General features: G+C 38.2%; 1 protein-coding gene across 1 annotated transcript in view; it reads right to left on the bottom strand.

Moving 5' to 3' along the window:
- ANKAR (ankyrin and armadillo repeat containing) overlaps window positions 1-16,092 on the bottom strand; it is a gene marked incomplete at both ends in the record, with an annotated part of 44,635 nt that overhangs the window by 23,042 nt on the left and 5,501 nt on the right. The window contains 5 exons of the mRNA XM_084259344.1: window positions 2,069-2,277; window positions 4,068-4,269; window positions 9,046-9,081; window positions 9,989-10,208; window positions 12,105-12,285. Of these exons, the coding sequence (XP_084115470.1) occupies window positions 2,069-2,277; window positions 4,068-4,269; window positions 9,046-9,081; window positions 9,989-10,208; window positions 12,105-12,285 (848 nt within the window). The remainder of the gene's footprint in view (window positions 1-2,068; window positions 2,278-4,067; window positions 4,270-9,045; window positions 9,082-9,988; window positions 10,209-12,104; window positions 12,286-16,092) is intronic.

Here is a 16,092-nt window from a genome sequence, read left to right as displayed (position 1 = left end):
ATCTTGATAAACTTATACTCCAGGGAGGAGATAATATAAACATACATGCTTCCAAACAACATGTATGATACAAGAAAAACCACATAGAAATATCCCTTCCTCATCTCCCTTATCAATCCCTGTTATAAGAAACCTGGTCTTCCTTGGCTACATCACTCTATGGTGCTGCCTTAAAATTCAGCTCTCATTCCAAGAGCTAATGCTGGAGACTAATTCATTTTTACTCTAGTGGAGACTGCAGACTGAGGAGGAAGATCTATTTCAGGGCACAGAGCAAAGAAGCAGCGGTCAGATGCTTACTGGTTGTTGTGTGAGGACTTTCTGGAACAAGAGTAGCCATCAGAAGGTTTTTGTGCCTTAAGGGTATTCCTGCTAGGAGCTGTTGCTTCCAGCTATCTAGGTGAGTGCTTTCACACTACTAAAAATAACAAAATGTTCTCAGCTCTGCTAAGAAGACCAACATATAAAGAGATATATGCACACAAATGAACATTGGAAACACTTTCCAATATCTCTTGGGACTGATATACTTGGAATGTGTACTCACTACCCAGAAAATTCCAAAATCAGGGATTGAGCGTATTTTGAAACCAATTATTGGACTCCCTTGAATCAGCAGAATGCTGTTGAGAATCTTAAATATCATCTAACTTCAAATGAGTTGCTAGGAAATATATCAGTTCTCATACTCAAATTTGTGTCTTTTTTTAAATTTAGTTTTAATGTTATTAAAGCTCATGATTTAAAGGTAAAAGTTACTACAAGGCCTATAGAAAAAATATAGTTTCTTTCTCCACTCTGTATTTTTTTGAGTTAATCTCTCCAAATACAATCACTTTGGACTTTTTCCCTTTACATGATTTATATATCTCCATATCTATAAATATTTACATACATTATTACCTTTGGCTATCACAGTTTTAGAGAGCACAGATTAACGTTATGATAAATGAGAAACTAGCTCGTTCAACACTACCCTGCGATTTTCTCTCTTTCCTCTATGCAGATATTATTCAGTTTTGCAGAGTACTACAGTTGCATCTGCTTTCTTACTTTTGTTTGTCCTAGTGGTAATCATTTCCTTATTTTATTTCACCTATTTATTTTTCTTTGTCATTATTGCTAATTCCTCCCACATTCCGCCTTTGACCTGGGCACACGCCTTCCATTCTGGGGCTTCGTCTTCGAAATGCACCTTTCTTTTCTCTTCTGTGGAGCTTCCAGTCTTCTGTTTGTGAGGGAGAACTCCTGCCTCAGTACTTTTGGGTCTTTCCGGTTAGCCTCTGTAGAGCACACTCCCTACCAACTGCTCTGCCTGATCTCCAGCCTGTTGAGGATTTCCCATGTGAGTCCAAGAGGGTCCCAACTCCCAGAAAGGCCTGATATGATTTCTTTAGTCTGCTAAGCCCCAAGACTTACTTATCTATTTCCAATACTTTATTGCTGGTGTATCCTTTCCTGTAAGTTTGTTTGCTGCTGCTCTATTCCTGCTCCTGGTGGTATTATAATATTATGGGAATGCCATACAATTTTGGTGTTGTCTTTTGAGGAAGTAAAATTATACCTGCACATTCAGTTGGTCTAGTAACCCATCTTTTATAATATTTCTGGCAATACTGAATACAAATATGGAATAAAATCTTGAACAGAATTTCTTACAAAATATGAAAACAAGTGGAAAGATATTGTTGAATCTGTCCCTAAAATTAGGTGAAGAATTTTTTCCACACAAACTTTAATTTCCTCTCTCCTTTTATTTTTAAATTTGCTTTTATGATGGATAGAAAGATGTTTGGGCTTCTGCAGAAAATTGGAAAGCAAAACTGAATATTAATTGTTTAAAATATAGTCTGGGTCTTATTCTTTGACTTTTATTAAGAAATAAAACTGCTTTTGCACACAGAAAAATATATCCATATGTCTAGTTTTAACTCAAAAACACTTATTTCATTATTTTCAAATATTTAAAGTATGATGCATGTATTACTTGCTGTATTTCAGAGTATTAATAATAGAGCTGACTAGTCAGAATATTTACTTACAAAGAGGTCATGTGTTCCATACTTACCTACCAAAGTTTTCCAAACTGGGAGTTCAGGAATATCCAGCTCTATGATATGCTTGAGAACCTTAGTATGAAAGGTTAGCACTGATAAATGAATTATATTATTTCCTTTAATATCTGTTTTTCTCCAATTAGCACCAACAGAAAATAAGTACTGAATAGTGTCCAGTGCTCCTGAGGTGGCAGCAAGTAACAATGGGGTACACTGATTCCTAAAATCAAGGAGTACATTATGGTAATCAAACACATACAGAGACAAATACACTTTTTGTAAGACTATTCAAACTACTATTATAAGATGTCTGATTTATGCCATCTGTTTCCCTTTCTTGCATAGTTTTGTTCTTTACATTCTACATGTAAACAAATTTGCCTCCCTGGTTTTGGCTGTTCATAGTATTTGTTCTTATCATCCCTCCCAAAGTTAACATGATGCATTAAAATTTATTATAACGTTGATCATGCAAAGGTTTTCTTTCCCTTGCAACTGTAAGAGTGAAGGAAAAACAAGGCAAATAATTTTTTAAAATTTATTTATGCATTCAAGAACTGGGGTGCAGACCAGAGATGCTGGGGGTGAGAGGATTCACCAGAGACAGAATGGGGAGCAGAACAGGCCACTCTACTGAAATACACTGCTGAGGGGAGCAGTGAGTGAGACAGGAGAGGTCTACTGCGCCATGTGGGTTAGCTCCCTGGCTGGGGATCAAATTCATGCAGCAGTGCCTTGGCCATAGATTGATAGCACTGAGACTTTAACCCCTGTGCCACCAGAGAGGACCCCAACTAATTTCTTTGTACTTCATGTCCAGTTCTCAAATCCCAGCTTTCTTATGGTAGCAGTAATTAATAGTTTTTCTTAAAAAAAAAAAAAACCCACTGTTTGCTTTTTAGCTAGTGAAGCTCTTTTTAGTTGGGCACATGACTATTCAGCTAAATATTACATTTCCTAATGTCCCTTTTGTATAGGTATGGCCAAACGACTAAATTTTGGCCAATGAGATTTTAGTAGAAGTTACCTGGAAACTCCCTAAAGAAAAAAAGGAGTGTGCCCATTACTTTTCCTGTCTTTTCTCCTCAGAATACAGCCATGATAATGAGACAGGAGTTGCTATTTTATTCCAGGATATAGAAACCATATGTTAAAAAGCAGCAAGGGAAAATTTGGATTCCTTGTACTGTCAAGTCATTATTTCAGCCTCAACCACCAATGCAGACTTCATAAGAAAGAAACTACATGTTTATCTTGATTAAACTACAATATGTTTGGATATCTTTGTTTATAGCAATTTCAACTGTATCTTAACTAATCTACTGACTAGCAGTTTGAGCAAAAGCTTTCTCTGTACCTCTCGACCTCAATTTAGAGTATTAATTTCTTCACTGAATAATAATGAACAAGTTATTTGAACATGCAGACCTAACTGAATGACTATGCTTAAATCAGGTTTAGAGACTCAAAATAATAACCTTGTCTTTAGATACTAGACAAGAAGCTATACCTGCACTCTAAAGTTTGGAACACAGATAAATTGTAAAACAAAAGGGTATATGGAATGTTTCTCTATTTCAAAGTTATTTGTGTTTTTAAATTTATTTCTATCTGGATGCCAGTAGATATATTTCTCCTGTTAACTGAGGTCTCTCCACTTTGGTCTGGAGTCGTGGGGGTGACTTCTTGATTGTGCAGGGCAACTTTCTCCTGTCTAGTTTCGGGCTTTTTTGAGGGTACTAAGTAGTTAACCTAATAAACTGAACTATAGAACCATACCACTGGTAAAGGTTAGGGCTTATTTGTATTCCTCCAGAAAACATGCATAGATTAATAGGAGTTCCCATCCTCACAAATTCTACAGATAACTGGATGAAGAAGATAGTGAGCAGAAAGGATAGCAGAGTAAGCCATTCAAATTAATGCTACCACCTTTTATTGTCAGTGTTTATTGTCAGTGTTTGGGGCAAGCATCAAAAACAGTATTTTTACAAATGCTTAATAACTCACTCAGCTGTTGCCTCGGCTTCTAGCAAAGTAGGATCCTTCCTACAGAGAGCAATGATGATACAGATATTGTCGTAGAAAGCAGCAAAATGAATTGGCATCCAGCCTCTTTTTTCGGAAAGCAGGTAATCAGCTTTGAAACAGAGTAGACAGACAGTCGTTTCTAATGAGCAAGCCTGAGCAGCCAAATGGAGAGGAGTTGGACCTAAAATAGATTGGCAGTTACTTTAGTGGTCAAAGATCTGACATTCCTAAAAATACATGCCTTTTTGTTATCCAACCGCAGAACTTTATGTTATATGATATAAAAGCAACAAAATAAGTGCTGTAAGGATTAGTTTAGATAATTGCATTTATTTCTTTATTTAACTCAGGATGCCTGACCACTAAAAATCAATACCTTATAAGTAAAATAACACTGAAAATACTAAATATTTGAAAAAGTAGGAAATGTGTAAAATAGTCTTAGTTTTCTAAATAAAAGTCTTATAAAGTAATCTATTTTTTGTTTAAATTTTCTATTTTATTCAAATGTTTTATGGTAGGAGATAAAATCCTTCAAAATTGTAAAAAAAATAAAATTCCCCACAAAAGGCCGCTATGTCTACTAAATCCAGTGGGTTTTTTTTAATTCTTGTCTTTCTTCTCAACAGTAAATTAACCACTTCTTCCTCTTTAAAATAGTTTCTTCCCTTGATTTTTTGTGATATCACACACTTCTATTTTTCTCCTGTCTTTCTGGTTACTTATTTGCAGTCTTTTTTGGGATATCTTTATTCTCCTAATGTCCAAATGAACCTTAAACCTTTACCTGGGGCTTTTTTATTTTCTCAGTGACTTCATTTACTGTCTCTAAGTTGATGACTCCCAATATTACGTTTCTACATCTGGTTTTGTCTCTGAACTCCAGAACTTTCTCTCATTATCTCACTAGGCATTTCCACATATCACCTTAAACATACCATCTTCAACATTGAACTAACTTTTCCTCCAAACCTGGTTCTCTTAAATCAGTGAAGGATATCATGCTGGCAGTTCTACAAACTAGAAACCTGGAAGGCTCCTTGGCACCTCCCTATCATTTTATGCTCATAACCAGTTCATGACCAAATCTAATATCTCTGGAACTTACCTTTACCGTCACCAATGCTTTTCTCTGAGCTATAATCACTTCCCAACTGATATGCCCATCTTATTTTTGCCTTCCTCCATCTATGTTTTCAAAATATAAATCTGGTATTTTTATTTGCTTGTCAAAACTCTTCAGTGATTTCTCAAGGCCATTTGATCCTGTGTATAGTAAATGGATCCACTGGTTCCAATTTAACCTGCATACCTCTCCATCCCCAAAAGCTACAACATACACACCTTTTGTCTTCATTCAGGCCTTCTTGCCGCTCCTCAAATGTAGAGTGCCGAACACATATCCCAGGTAGCCCAAGAAGGTATTGGTCTATTCCTGTGCCATTATCAACAGTGCCCTTTCATGTGGCCCTGGTTTACAGGATGAGCTATTCAGCCACTCTGGGCTGTGCCTGCTGACTGCAAGCTTCCTTCTCCAAACAACACTTCCCTGACCAGAGTCTAGCTAACTCTCATTCATTGCTCAATGGTATTTTCTCAGTGAAACACTTTCTCCCATCTCAGAAAATTCCAATAGCCACCTGCCTGCTTTAGTAGTTTAAGCTCTATATCACAGCCTTTAATAATCTATAACACTGGGGGCCTCCCCGGTGGCGCAGCGGTTGAGCGCTGGGTTGCGAAGCTGCCCGCGGCCTCTGCGGCGCCGGTTCGATCCCCGGCTGCTCCCCGGCCACCAGAGGAGGGTCCCACATGGCGCGCAGACCTCTCCTGCCGCCCTCAGCTCCCCTCAGCAGTGTACTTCAGTCCTTCTGCCTGCTCTGCTCCCCGCTCTGGCTCTGGTGAATTCTCTCACCCTCCCGCGCTTCTGACTGTACCCAGTGCCTGTATAAACAAAACAAACAAACAAATAAAATAAATAAATAAAACATGCCTCTATTAAAAAAAAAATAATCTATAACATTGGACCCAAATCCATTTACTTAAAATTATTGCTTAGCCTTCCCATTTATGGTCCAGCATGTTAAAGTGCTTAAAAGTCACCACTTCATCCCAACAAGTTAAATCTTAAGAAACTGGAAAAATCAACAACTCTTTTAAAATCCATTAGAGAAATTAGTTTGAAGGGTGTAGAGGCAGGAATGGACACAGTGCAGGTTTTCTATGACCCAGCAGACCCGGTAAAGGAGCAGTCCTGGAGCCCTCAGTGGCTTTTTGCAGGCTTTTATTGGGATTTACCCGGTACACAGCAGGCAAGGGTGCTGGGGTGCACAGAGGCTGGCAGGACTCCCAGCCCCCAGCAAGTCTTCATTCTGTCTGGGCTGTCCGGCGTTCTCTGCTCCTCTCTGCTACTTCTTTCTCGGCTTCTCTTTCGGCTTCTACTGGCATCCCCGTGACGCCACCCTTAAAAGCACAGTCTCAGCCCAGGTGAATCCCATCTACCTAGGCCCACACCCTATTCCAGGTGTCCGCCATCAGGCATGCATTCAGGGCCGCAAGGATCCATCATCTATCCTGATGGCGGGAGGGCAGAAAAGCCTGACATTTTTCCTTACCCTACAAAGGGCAAGACCCCCACCACCAAAATTGGGGAGACAGGCAGATACAAAGATTCACAACTCCTGGAGCAGAAACCCTAGAGCAGTTATCTCCACTGGAGATAGCAGTACCACTAGTTGTAGAGGAGGAGAAGCTGAACTGTAATTGACAAATTGCTAGAGGCTCAGTGTGGACAAGTGTGAGAATAACTTGAAGGGGGCCCAGTGGAACAGGGGTACCCATGCTTTAGTCAATTTTACTTCTTGCAGCTCAACCAGATCCTCACAGTAAATATGGGAGAAAAATCTCCAGGTGCTTTCAGCAGTAGCAGGGGAGAAGGACACATTTTAAAATACATCACAGCATTCTTAACAGGGTCTCCCTCAGGAGAAACTAATTTACCCAGAGTCTGAACTGCTGGGGTATTATCAGAGCCCATCCTACCTGGGGGCTGGGAAGTACCCAACTTCAGCTTCCTCTAAGGGACGCAGAGAGACTAAGAAGCAAGCCCAGGAACAGGGTCCCCAAAGTACTGAGACCAATTCATAGGTCTATAGAACACATTATTTCATTTCAACCAATGAAAGGCAATCAGCTGTTCTCAGCAGGAAAAATGTATCAAAATGACCAGAAGAATCCTTTTGAACCACACCAGCCTCCTTACTGACCCTCTATCCTCTCAACACCTTCCATCTAAAAATCTATCAGCACAATCTAGGAGCAGGAGTATTATTTTTATATCCCTTTCTTACTACTTTAAGGTGTACTTAAAAGAGATGCATAATCCTGACTCCCACTCAGCCTCTGGATCAGAATCTGCATCAGCTTTCTGGGTGGTTCCTTTGTTCTTGCAAGTTTATTCCAGAGTAGAAGGATATAGCACTACCCCCACACATAGGTAATGCCTAATGATACTAATGGTTGTCACAACTGGAGTTAGGGTTGGTGCTGGCATTTGATGGGTAGGATCCAAGCATACCACATTCTATAATACATTCCACAACACAGAATTATCCAACCCACAATGTCAATGCTAAGGATAAGAAACACTATCGTGAGATATGTTAGAATCAGGTGAGTTCTGGAGGGCTTTTATGTAATTATTTTTATGTAATCAATTTTATGTAATCTGAAGAAACTATTCTCTGACTGAGAAGTCAGGTCTAAGGAATAGGTGGGGACCTGAAAAGAAATAGATTGGGATCTGAACGCCATATTTACCACCCCTTTCCTGAATTTCTATCGTATAACAATAGTGATTACTTATGCCAGCGATTATGAAATGCTGCTCTACATTCATCTATCCATGACTCATTCTGCAACTATTTCTGATCATCTACTAATGTCAGCTGTCTTCTGGGATTTAGAATATTGTGACAAAATAATACAAATCCTTGCCCTTTATGGAGCTTCTATTAAGTGAAGGATACGCAATAAGCAAATAAATAATATTATAAGTGTATCCAGAAGTGATATTTAAAGAAAGAAAAAGAGCAGTAATGGAAGAGGACTCTTGTTAAGCTGAAACACTCCTATAGAGTAGGAGGATCAGATAAGCTTCCTTACCCTACAGGCCCATTTCCTTGTTTTAACACCCTGCTCTCTGCCCCGTCTGTGCCTTTGCATATTTAGCTAGCTCTGTCCTCTGGCTTCTAGTCAATATCTGCTCTTGGGAGACCTGACAGGAGGATGGAAGAATAATGAGGTCAGGATACTTATCCTCATGGTGGCGCTACTCCACCAATAGAAGCTATCTGAGTAATTACTGCCCTCCCATAATCTAGCCCTTTCTAAGTATTATCTTTAAAAACAAATCCTTCTTGAATAATCACATACAGCCTTCAGGTAAAGCCGCCAACACAGGTTTAAGAAAAGTAGAGCCTTTTACACTTTGTTTTCTCTGTATCCTAGAGTTAGGTTAAGTCTCTTGCCCCATTAAAGAATGACTCATTCCTCAAACATCGTGGACTATTTCTATCACTATCAGCCACATATCTAAATTATATTAACTACTTTATTTTACAAGGCATAGAAAACATTTTCGAGTATGATTTTACAAAAAAAAAAAGCAAATAAAACCCAGAGGTGACATCAAATTGCACAGTAAAATCAAGAGAAAACCCTGAAACTTAAAAGGAATATGAGTAATCATGAATAGAAAAATGAATATTCTTCAATATGTATATAAAAAACCATGATCCACATTCTGTGACAACAGATGAAGACTGTATAACATAAGAAAAAGTTTTAATATGTGTTACAGTCTTTTCCTTTTTTAATTGATGTACATTTGATTTACAACAGTGCATATGGTTTCAAGGTATATAGCCTTTTAAAAAACACCATTTTACTTTCATCTTACCATTTCTTTCTTTTTTCATGTCCATTTTGGATGACTCTGTTTTAAAAGGGAATACACATAGAAGTATGATTATTAATATATAGTCATTTCCTAAATTAGTCAAATAAAATCATATGAATAAGAATAAAATGGCTATGTTTACATACAGATGGCAGAATTACATTAAACAGTATCAACTGTAACTTTCTTTCAAGCCATATAGACAAGAGGCATGCAGCTGACAAGGTGTCAGAGCAGAGCTAGAAATGTTGCCTGTGAAGTAGCTGGTCAAAACTTACAGTTGGTGGTTAATAACACATAGATATTGCCAGTAGAGATAAACATTTTCCACACTTCAAAATCTACCCAATCCTTAGCAGGAATTCCAACCAGTCACAGGATGAATGAGAGACTTCGATTACCCAAGACTTTTACACCCCAAAAAATCTAAGAACACATCTTTAACAGGCTAAACATTGCATTTAAAATTTGTGAGTGCTGAATTTGTGCTCTGTTTTAATTAGTTTCATTCTATGTTGAATATTTTAATCCAGTAATTGACATATGTTAATATCAAAGCATTTTAATCATGCTGTTAGGCACAGAATTTATTAGTACTTGATAGGATTACAGCAGAGCAATTTGCATTGGTATGTGCAAACTTAATAGTTTGTTTAGATAGCTGAAATAGTTAAGATACAAAGTCATCATTTCTTATTGCCAATGTTGCATCAGCCATTCCTAACACTTTACTTGTCTTTTTTGTTGTAAAGATTCTTCCCACAATAAGTGATACTTAGAGAAATAAAGGAGTTCCTCTGTGATAAAAGAAACAAAAAAACCTCAACTTTATTCTTGGTACCAATACTAAATTGACATGTTGGTCTGAAATCTACATGCATTCTTAATGCTGAAAAGGAGAAAGTAAAAGAAAAACATTTTAGATTTTGAAACTTTATGGTACCTTGGCTAAACATAACAAAGCGTCTCTGGTTTATGTTGAAGTTGGAATTGCACAGTTGACCTATGATAGGAACTCTGTTGTGTAGAGCAGCATGATGGAAAATAGTATAACCTGCCTCATCTGAAACATTGATTGTTGAGCTTGAGGTTTTACGGCTAAATGTATAGAAAACAGCAGATAACCCTCTTTCAACAGCAGACTTCATGCCAAATGGGACACTCTAAAATTAAGAAGAGCAGAATTAACTTTTTCAAAATATAGTAGTCCTCCCAATTCACAGGGGATTGAAACTGCAGATGGTACTAAACCCTATATATGCTAATTTTTTCCAACATATAACTACCTGTGATAAAATTTAATTTACAACTGAGGCACAGCAATAGATTAACAACAATAACTCACAGTAAAATCAAATAATTATGATATACTGTAAAATAAGTTTTGTAAATGTGGTATCTCTCAGAATATCCTATTGAAGGTAATATTTTCAGACTGAGGTTGACCCCAGGTAACCCCAGAAAGCAAAACTACAGATAAGGGAGGATTACTGTATACCTAACATTTGACTTATGGGGAAAAAGGACAATGAAATATATTAATACAATCACATGGCTCATGCTCAATTACAATAGAATTTTCATAAGATCATGTGAGAAAGTGTCCAGTTGGGCAGTGATTAAAGTTGTTAGAGCTATATAAAAAAAAAAGAACTTAATTTTTTTATGTGTCATTAAAATTTTTTTATTTATAAAAAAGAGATCACATTGTATTTTCTTTTAGAAAGCAGCTATTTTTTTTTTCTGGGAACAATATATTACAACCATCTTTCTATGTTATTTACTAAATTTCCACAATTGATTTTTATATTTATTTAAATTGGTGCATATCATAAGGTATAAAAGAATATGCCACAAAAATGTGTCTCTCACCCTGCCCTCCCATTACCTTATAATTTTTAAAATTCTATTATTTTTGGTTGAGGTAACGTTGGTTTACAACACTGTATATGATTTAGGGGTATGTGTTCACATCTCTTCAGATATCTGTTACCCCATCAGGCTCCCCACCAAAGCACCCACAATCCTTTCTGTAGTCCATTGGATCCCTCCACAATTTGCTACCCACACCCCACCATTCCCATCTGGTAGCCTCGATTCTATCATCAGATCTCCAGGGTTGTTTTTGGTTTAATTTTGTCTATTCCTTTATTTTGTTTCTCTATATTCCACATGAGTGAAATAAACCAGTACTTATCTTTCTCCTAACTTTTTTTGTTAAGCATAATCCCTTCCAGTTCCATCTTTGTTGTCACAAATGCAAAGAGTTCATCTTTATTTATATAGCTGAGTAACATTCCATTTTATGTATACACCATGTCTTTTATTAAAGGCAAGTAGAGATTGTTGGGCTTATTTAGAAGTCTGGAAACTTGAACTATATAGTGAAAGATACAGCTTGTTTTCTTTACTCTAGGTCTCAAAATGGAGAGGTAAAAATGTCACATTCTTTTAGACGTCTGACCAATTAATATTTTAAAACTAGGCCAATGGGTTAGTAAGGTTTAAAATTAATAAAAGTGAAACAAATAAAAGGTAAGTAAATGCCAGTGTATCTTTTGAAATGGCTGAACTCAACACTTTATTTGTAAGTTCCAGAAGTTGTAAGTCAGGGCCTGTTAATTCAGGGTGTTAGGTTTATTCCTTAGGTTTGGTTGCCAGGAGGGAAGCCAGGCTCTGCCATTTACTTGCTGAGTGACTTGGGAAAGATCCTTAACACTTCAACCACTCAAATTTCCATTTGTAGAACAGGAATGATAACAATAGTACTAGGACCTTGAGAGTCTTTTTTGAAAGAATTGATAGTGCCTGTCATACGAAATAAGCAGTCAATAAATGTTAGCCATTATTCAAATTAATCACATCTAATTCACTAACAAGATCTTTCTTGCCCTAGTAGACATTTATAGTCCAGAATTAACTCTTCAGCTACTAAAATGTGAAGTATTTATTTAATATTAAAGACTTTAAGACTATTATTTATCCTTAAGATAAACATTACTTTGAGTTGTAGACTTATTTATATCATATATGAAATTATGCAGTAATCACCAAAATACCTTGCACTTTATAGCTTTTTTGAAACCAAATTTTTTCTTAAATTGCTCATGTAATTGAGCATCTGTCAGTGGAAGTCTTTTCAGCCTCATAGTGTTGACTATTTCGTTTATGACGCCCCACCACTGTGTTTTATATAGTTGCTGATAGAAAGTTTCAAGTTCAAAACAGATCACATAGTAGCTATAAAAAAAAAGGTAAGATTTTTGATTTTGAAGTGGCTTGCTACTTTTCCCCCCTATGCTAGCAATATTTTATTTGTCTACAATAATTTAATACCAAATTATAGTTTAATTGTACTTGATTATAATTTTTTAAAGATTTATTTTATTTATTTATGCATACAAAAGCTGGGGTGCAGGCCACAGGTGCACGCTGGGTGGGTATATGAGAGGATTCATCAGAGACAGAGAGGGGAGCAGAATAGGTGGATCTACTGAAATACACTGCTAAGGGGAGCAACGGGCGAGACAGGAGATGTCTGCTGTGCCATGTGGGTTAGCTCCCTGGCCGGGGATCAAACTTGTGCTGCAGTGGCCGCAGAGAGCTTCACAGTGCTGAGACTTAACCCATTGTGCATGAACGGGTTTCTGTAAATATTTTAATAATATAGCCACAAACTGCTATTACTCAAGACTTTCCCTAACAAATATCTTCTCCATATTAATCCTTCTAATTGATTCTGTCCTCCCTATGCTGGTGACCACGGCACTGCCAAAATTAACTGGGAGCCCTAACTCTGGCTGAAGGAGTTCAAGGTTTACCTTCAAATGATCTACTTACCCTCCTCTTACAAATTTATGTATTAGCTCTTTTAATCTAGTTATGTCTTCATTTGCCTTCTCAAGAGTTTATCCTAGCCTAGAATAATGCTTTAGGTTATGGCTTCTTGACTTCCACCAACTATAGCAATAGACTAGAGAAATATCCACCCTTCTAGGTCCTTACCAAGAGAGGGCTTACAACAGCCTTGGGCCCCTATCACTCTGGAATGGAAAGTGACAAAATTTTGATTAACTCTGGTGGCCTTCCTCACTCTGCCCCTTCAGTACCTTTCCCCATTCCCAGGTTTCAGTAGTGAACACCTCAGCTACTGACTCTACCTCTGCCTGTGGTCAGCCTCTTAATGGTACCTGCATTTCTAATCTAAATACAGCTTTTTGCTGCTGTAAATACAGTATTCTTGTCAGCCACTCCCATGGCTCTTCAATATATTGCTCAGGGGTGCTGAGAGATTTGTTCCATTGTACTAATTTTTCAGGGAAATGAGTCAGTGACCCTGAGCTACACCACATTTCCCTGACACACCACTGTCACATCAAGCTGATTTCTGACCTGCCTCCCAACATCCACAACAGTATCATGATGTTGGTGTGCTTTCCCCCAAGTGGGATATGTTAGTACCAGTATTGATTCATTTATTTGACCAGTCATTTTCACCTTAATAATTCATGATTTCTTATACTTTCATCAACTGTCAAGTCCTGGGTACATGACTTTGTTCCCTATTTTTGGTTCTGCTCAATGGTGGGAGAACCCAACCTGAATGAATTTAGAATGTATATGTTTCTCTGCATGGCTGGCAGGTTAGTGGAACTGGTCCTATTTTTATAAGGGATTTGAGTCTCCTAAGAAATAAGCCATTCTGAGGAAAGAGAACATTAAGATATATGAGGTGGTCCAATAACAGTGCCCTTAAAATCAAATTATTTGGTCCAGCACCAGCACAGAATAACCCCCACTTTATATAAAAGAACAACTGTAAGCAAAATGGCTGAGAGAGTTGTTTTGGGACCAAATTATTAGTAGTTCAAAGCAGCACTTTTTTTTTTCCCCAAAAAATGTTTTTAAAAGATTTTATTTATTTATTTAATTAATTAATTAATTTATTTATTTTTTAAATGTCTTGGTCATTTTATTTTTTTAAAGATTATTTATTTATTTCTTTATTTATTTATACAAGCACAAGGTACAGTCAGAAGTGCGGGAGGGTGAGAGAATTCACCAGAGCCAGAGCAGGGAGCAGAGCAGGCAGAAGGACCGAAGTACACTGCTGAGGGGAGCAGCGGGCGGCAGGAGAGGTCTGCGCACCATGTGGGACCCTCCTCTGGTGGCCGGGGAGCAGCCGGGGATCGAACCAGGTTCGCAACCCAGCGCTCAACCGCTGCGCCACGGGGGAGGCCCTAAAATATTTTATTTTATTTATACAAGAGCTGGGGTACAGGCCAGAGGTGCGGGAGGGTGAGAGGATTCACCAGAGAAAGAGTGGGGAGCAGAATAGGCAGATGGACTGAAAGCACTGCTGAGGGGAGCAGCGGGTGAGACAGGAGGGGTCTGCTGAGCCATATGGATCTCTCCCTGGCTGGTAGGGAATCGAAGCCGTCCTGCAGAGGCTGCGGACAGCTTCATAGTGCTGTGCTCAATCTGCTGCGCCACTGGGGAGGCCCAAAAGCAGCACTTTTTTTGAAGAGAATTAAATTGGGAAAGGAATTCTCCTTACTACGTTAGATTGGCTTCAGTGTGCCTCACAGTGGATACATGCTACTAAGCAGGCATCAGAAGGAGCAAAGTTAGAGCTGCCACTGCTCCACAACCAGGAGCAGCAGTGCCAGAGACAACAAAGGTATTAGCGTTGAGTGGTCTTCATGGGGCATGTTGTACTCTAGGGACCTGGAGAACTCAGACTGGAACAGGAAACTTAGACTGGAAAGAAGGAGCTGAAGTTATCTCATAGAAGCTGCGAGTGCCAATCCACAAGCACATGAAATTCCTAGCAATAATTGTGTATGATTGGAGTTTTATAAGGAATTGAAGATTCTTCCATGATTTCAGAAACAGGCTATGTTATTTTGAAAGACTGCTAATTCAGATCCATCTACATACCTCCCATTCTCCAGTACTGATGACCAAAACTTTTGCACTAGTCAGAACCAGAGAAAGAATTCTATTATGACACCCTATTGTGACAATTATGACTGGATATGCACAGCGTAATGGAAGATGATTTGCCATTCATACTCTTTCACCCACAACCACTTCTCACTAGTACAACTTTTATCCCAGTTGCTTCCCTGCATTCTCAGGATAGTGTCCCAGAAACCAACCAGTATCTGGGAGAATGAAGCTTGTGCAAAGGTGCTTGCTGGGCACAATTTAGCTTGGCAAGACTGTAGGTGGAGTATGTCAACAACTCTGAGCAAGAGATTCCTCCTCCAGGGAGATCTATACCAGCTGTGCATTCTAGAGGCATGGGATATGCTACTTAGTTACCTTCAGAATCCAGAGGTCATTAGCCATATGGTCTTTGACTTCAACTCTGGAATCATGTTCTAGAACCTTACTTCCAGGCAATACTCAATGGAAAGATCCACCTTTCATTCTTTATCCTGATTTTCTTTCTTCGCTATTTCTTTTATTCTCCTCACTGTCATGTATCTTACAAGAAATCTATAATCTTCGTCTTCTTCACATTTCATGAAGTTTCCCCCACTTTACTGTTCAACTCACTATACACTCATTTCTATAACCACACCTACAATTCTCTTCCCAAGCCAATGACAAATTTAGAGGGCTCTCTTCAATCTTACATTGACTCAGTCATTTCTCTGCTGCATTTGATGCTTTTAACTATATCCATAGTCTTAAAATTCTCCCCCATTTAGCTTCCATGTTGTAATACTTGTATTGCAAGTATATTAGTTTTTGTTGTCTCTTCTGCTTCTTACTACACCCTTTAAAAGTTGCTATTTTTCAGCATTTTAGACCTGTTTCTGTTCTCTCCACTACATCCATGCCATCAAGGAAAACAAAACTTCTCTATGCTTTTAAGTCAGTCTCTACCACTGAGCAAATCTTTCCTGTGTGCTGTTTCCCATATTGCCAAATTTCAGTGTTCAAGATATGAAAATCCAAGAACACAATATGTAAAATACCAAGAGAAATCCACTGCTTTCCTGTGGACCCATAGGATTAGATGTCCACCTGTAGCCC

Source organism: Talpa europaea (genome assembly GCF_964194135.1).
Source record: "Talpa europaea genome assembly, chromosome: 1".
Classification (NCBI taxonomy): Eukaryota; Metazoa; Chordata; class Mammalia; order Eulipotyphla; family Talpidae; genus Talpa; species Talpa europaea.
Note: the sequence above shows the minus strand (reverse complement) of the source record. Positions and strands in the feature narration are given on the sequence as shown.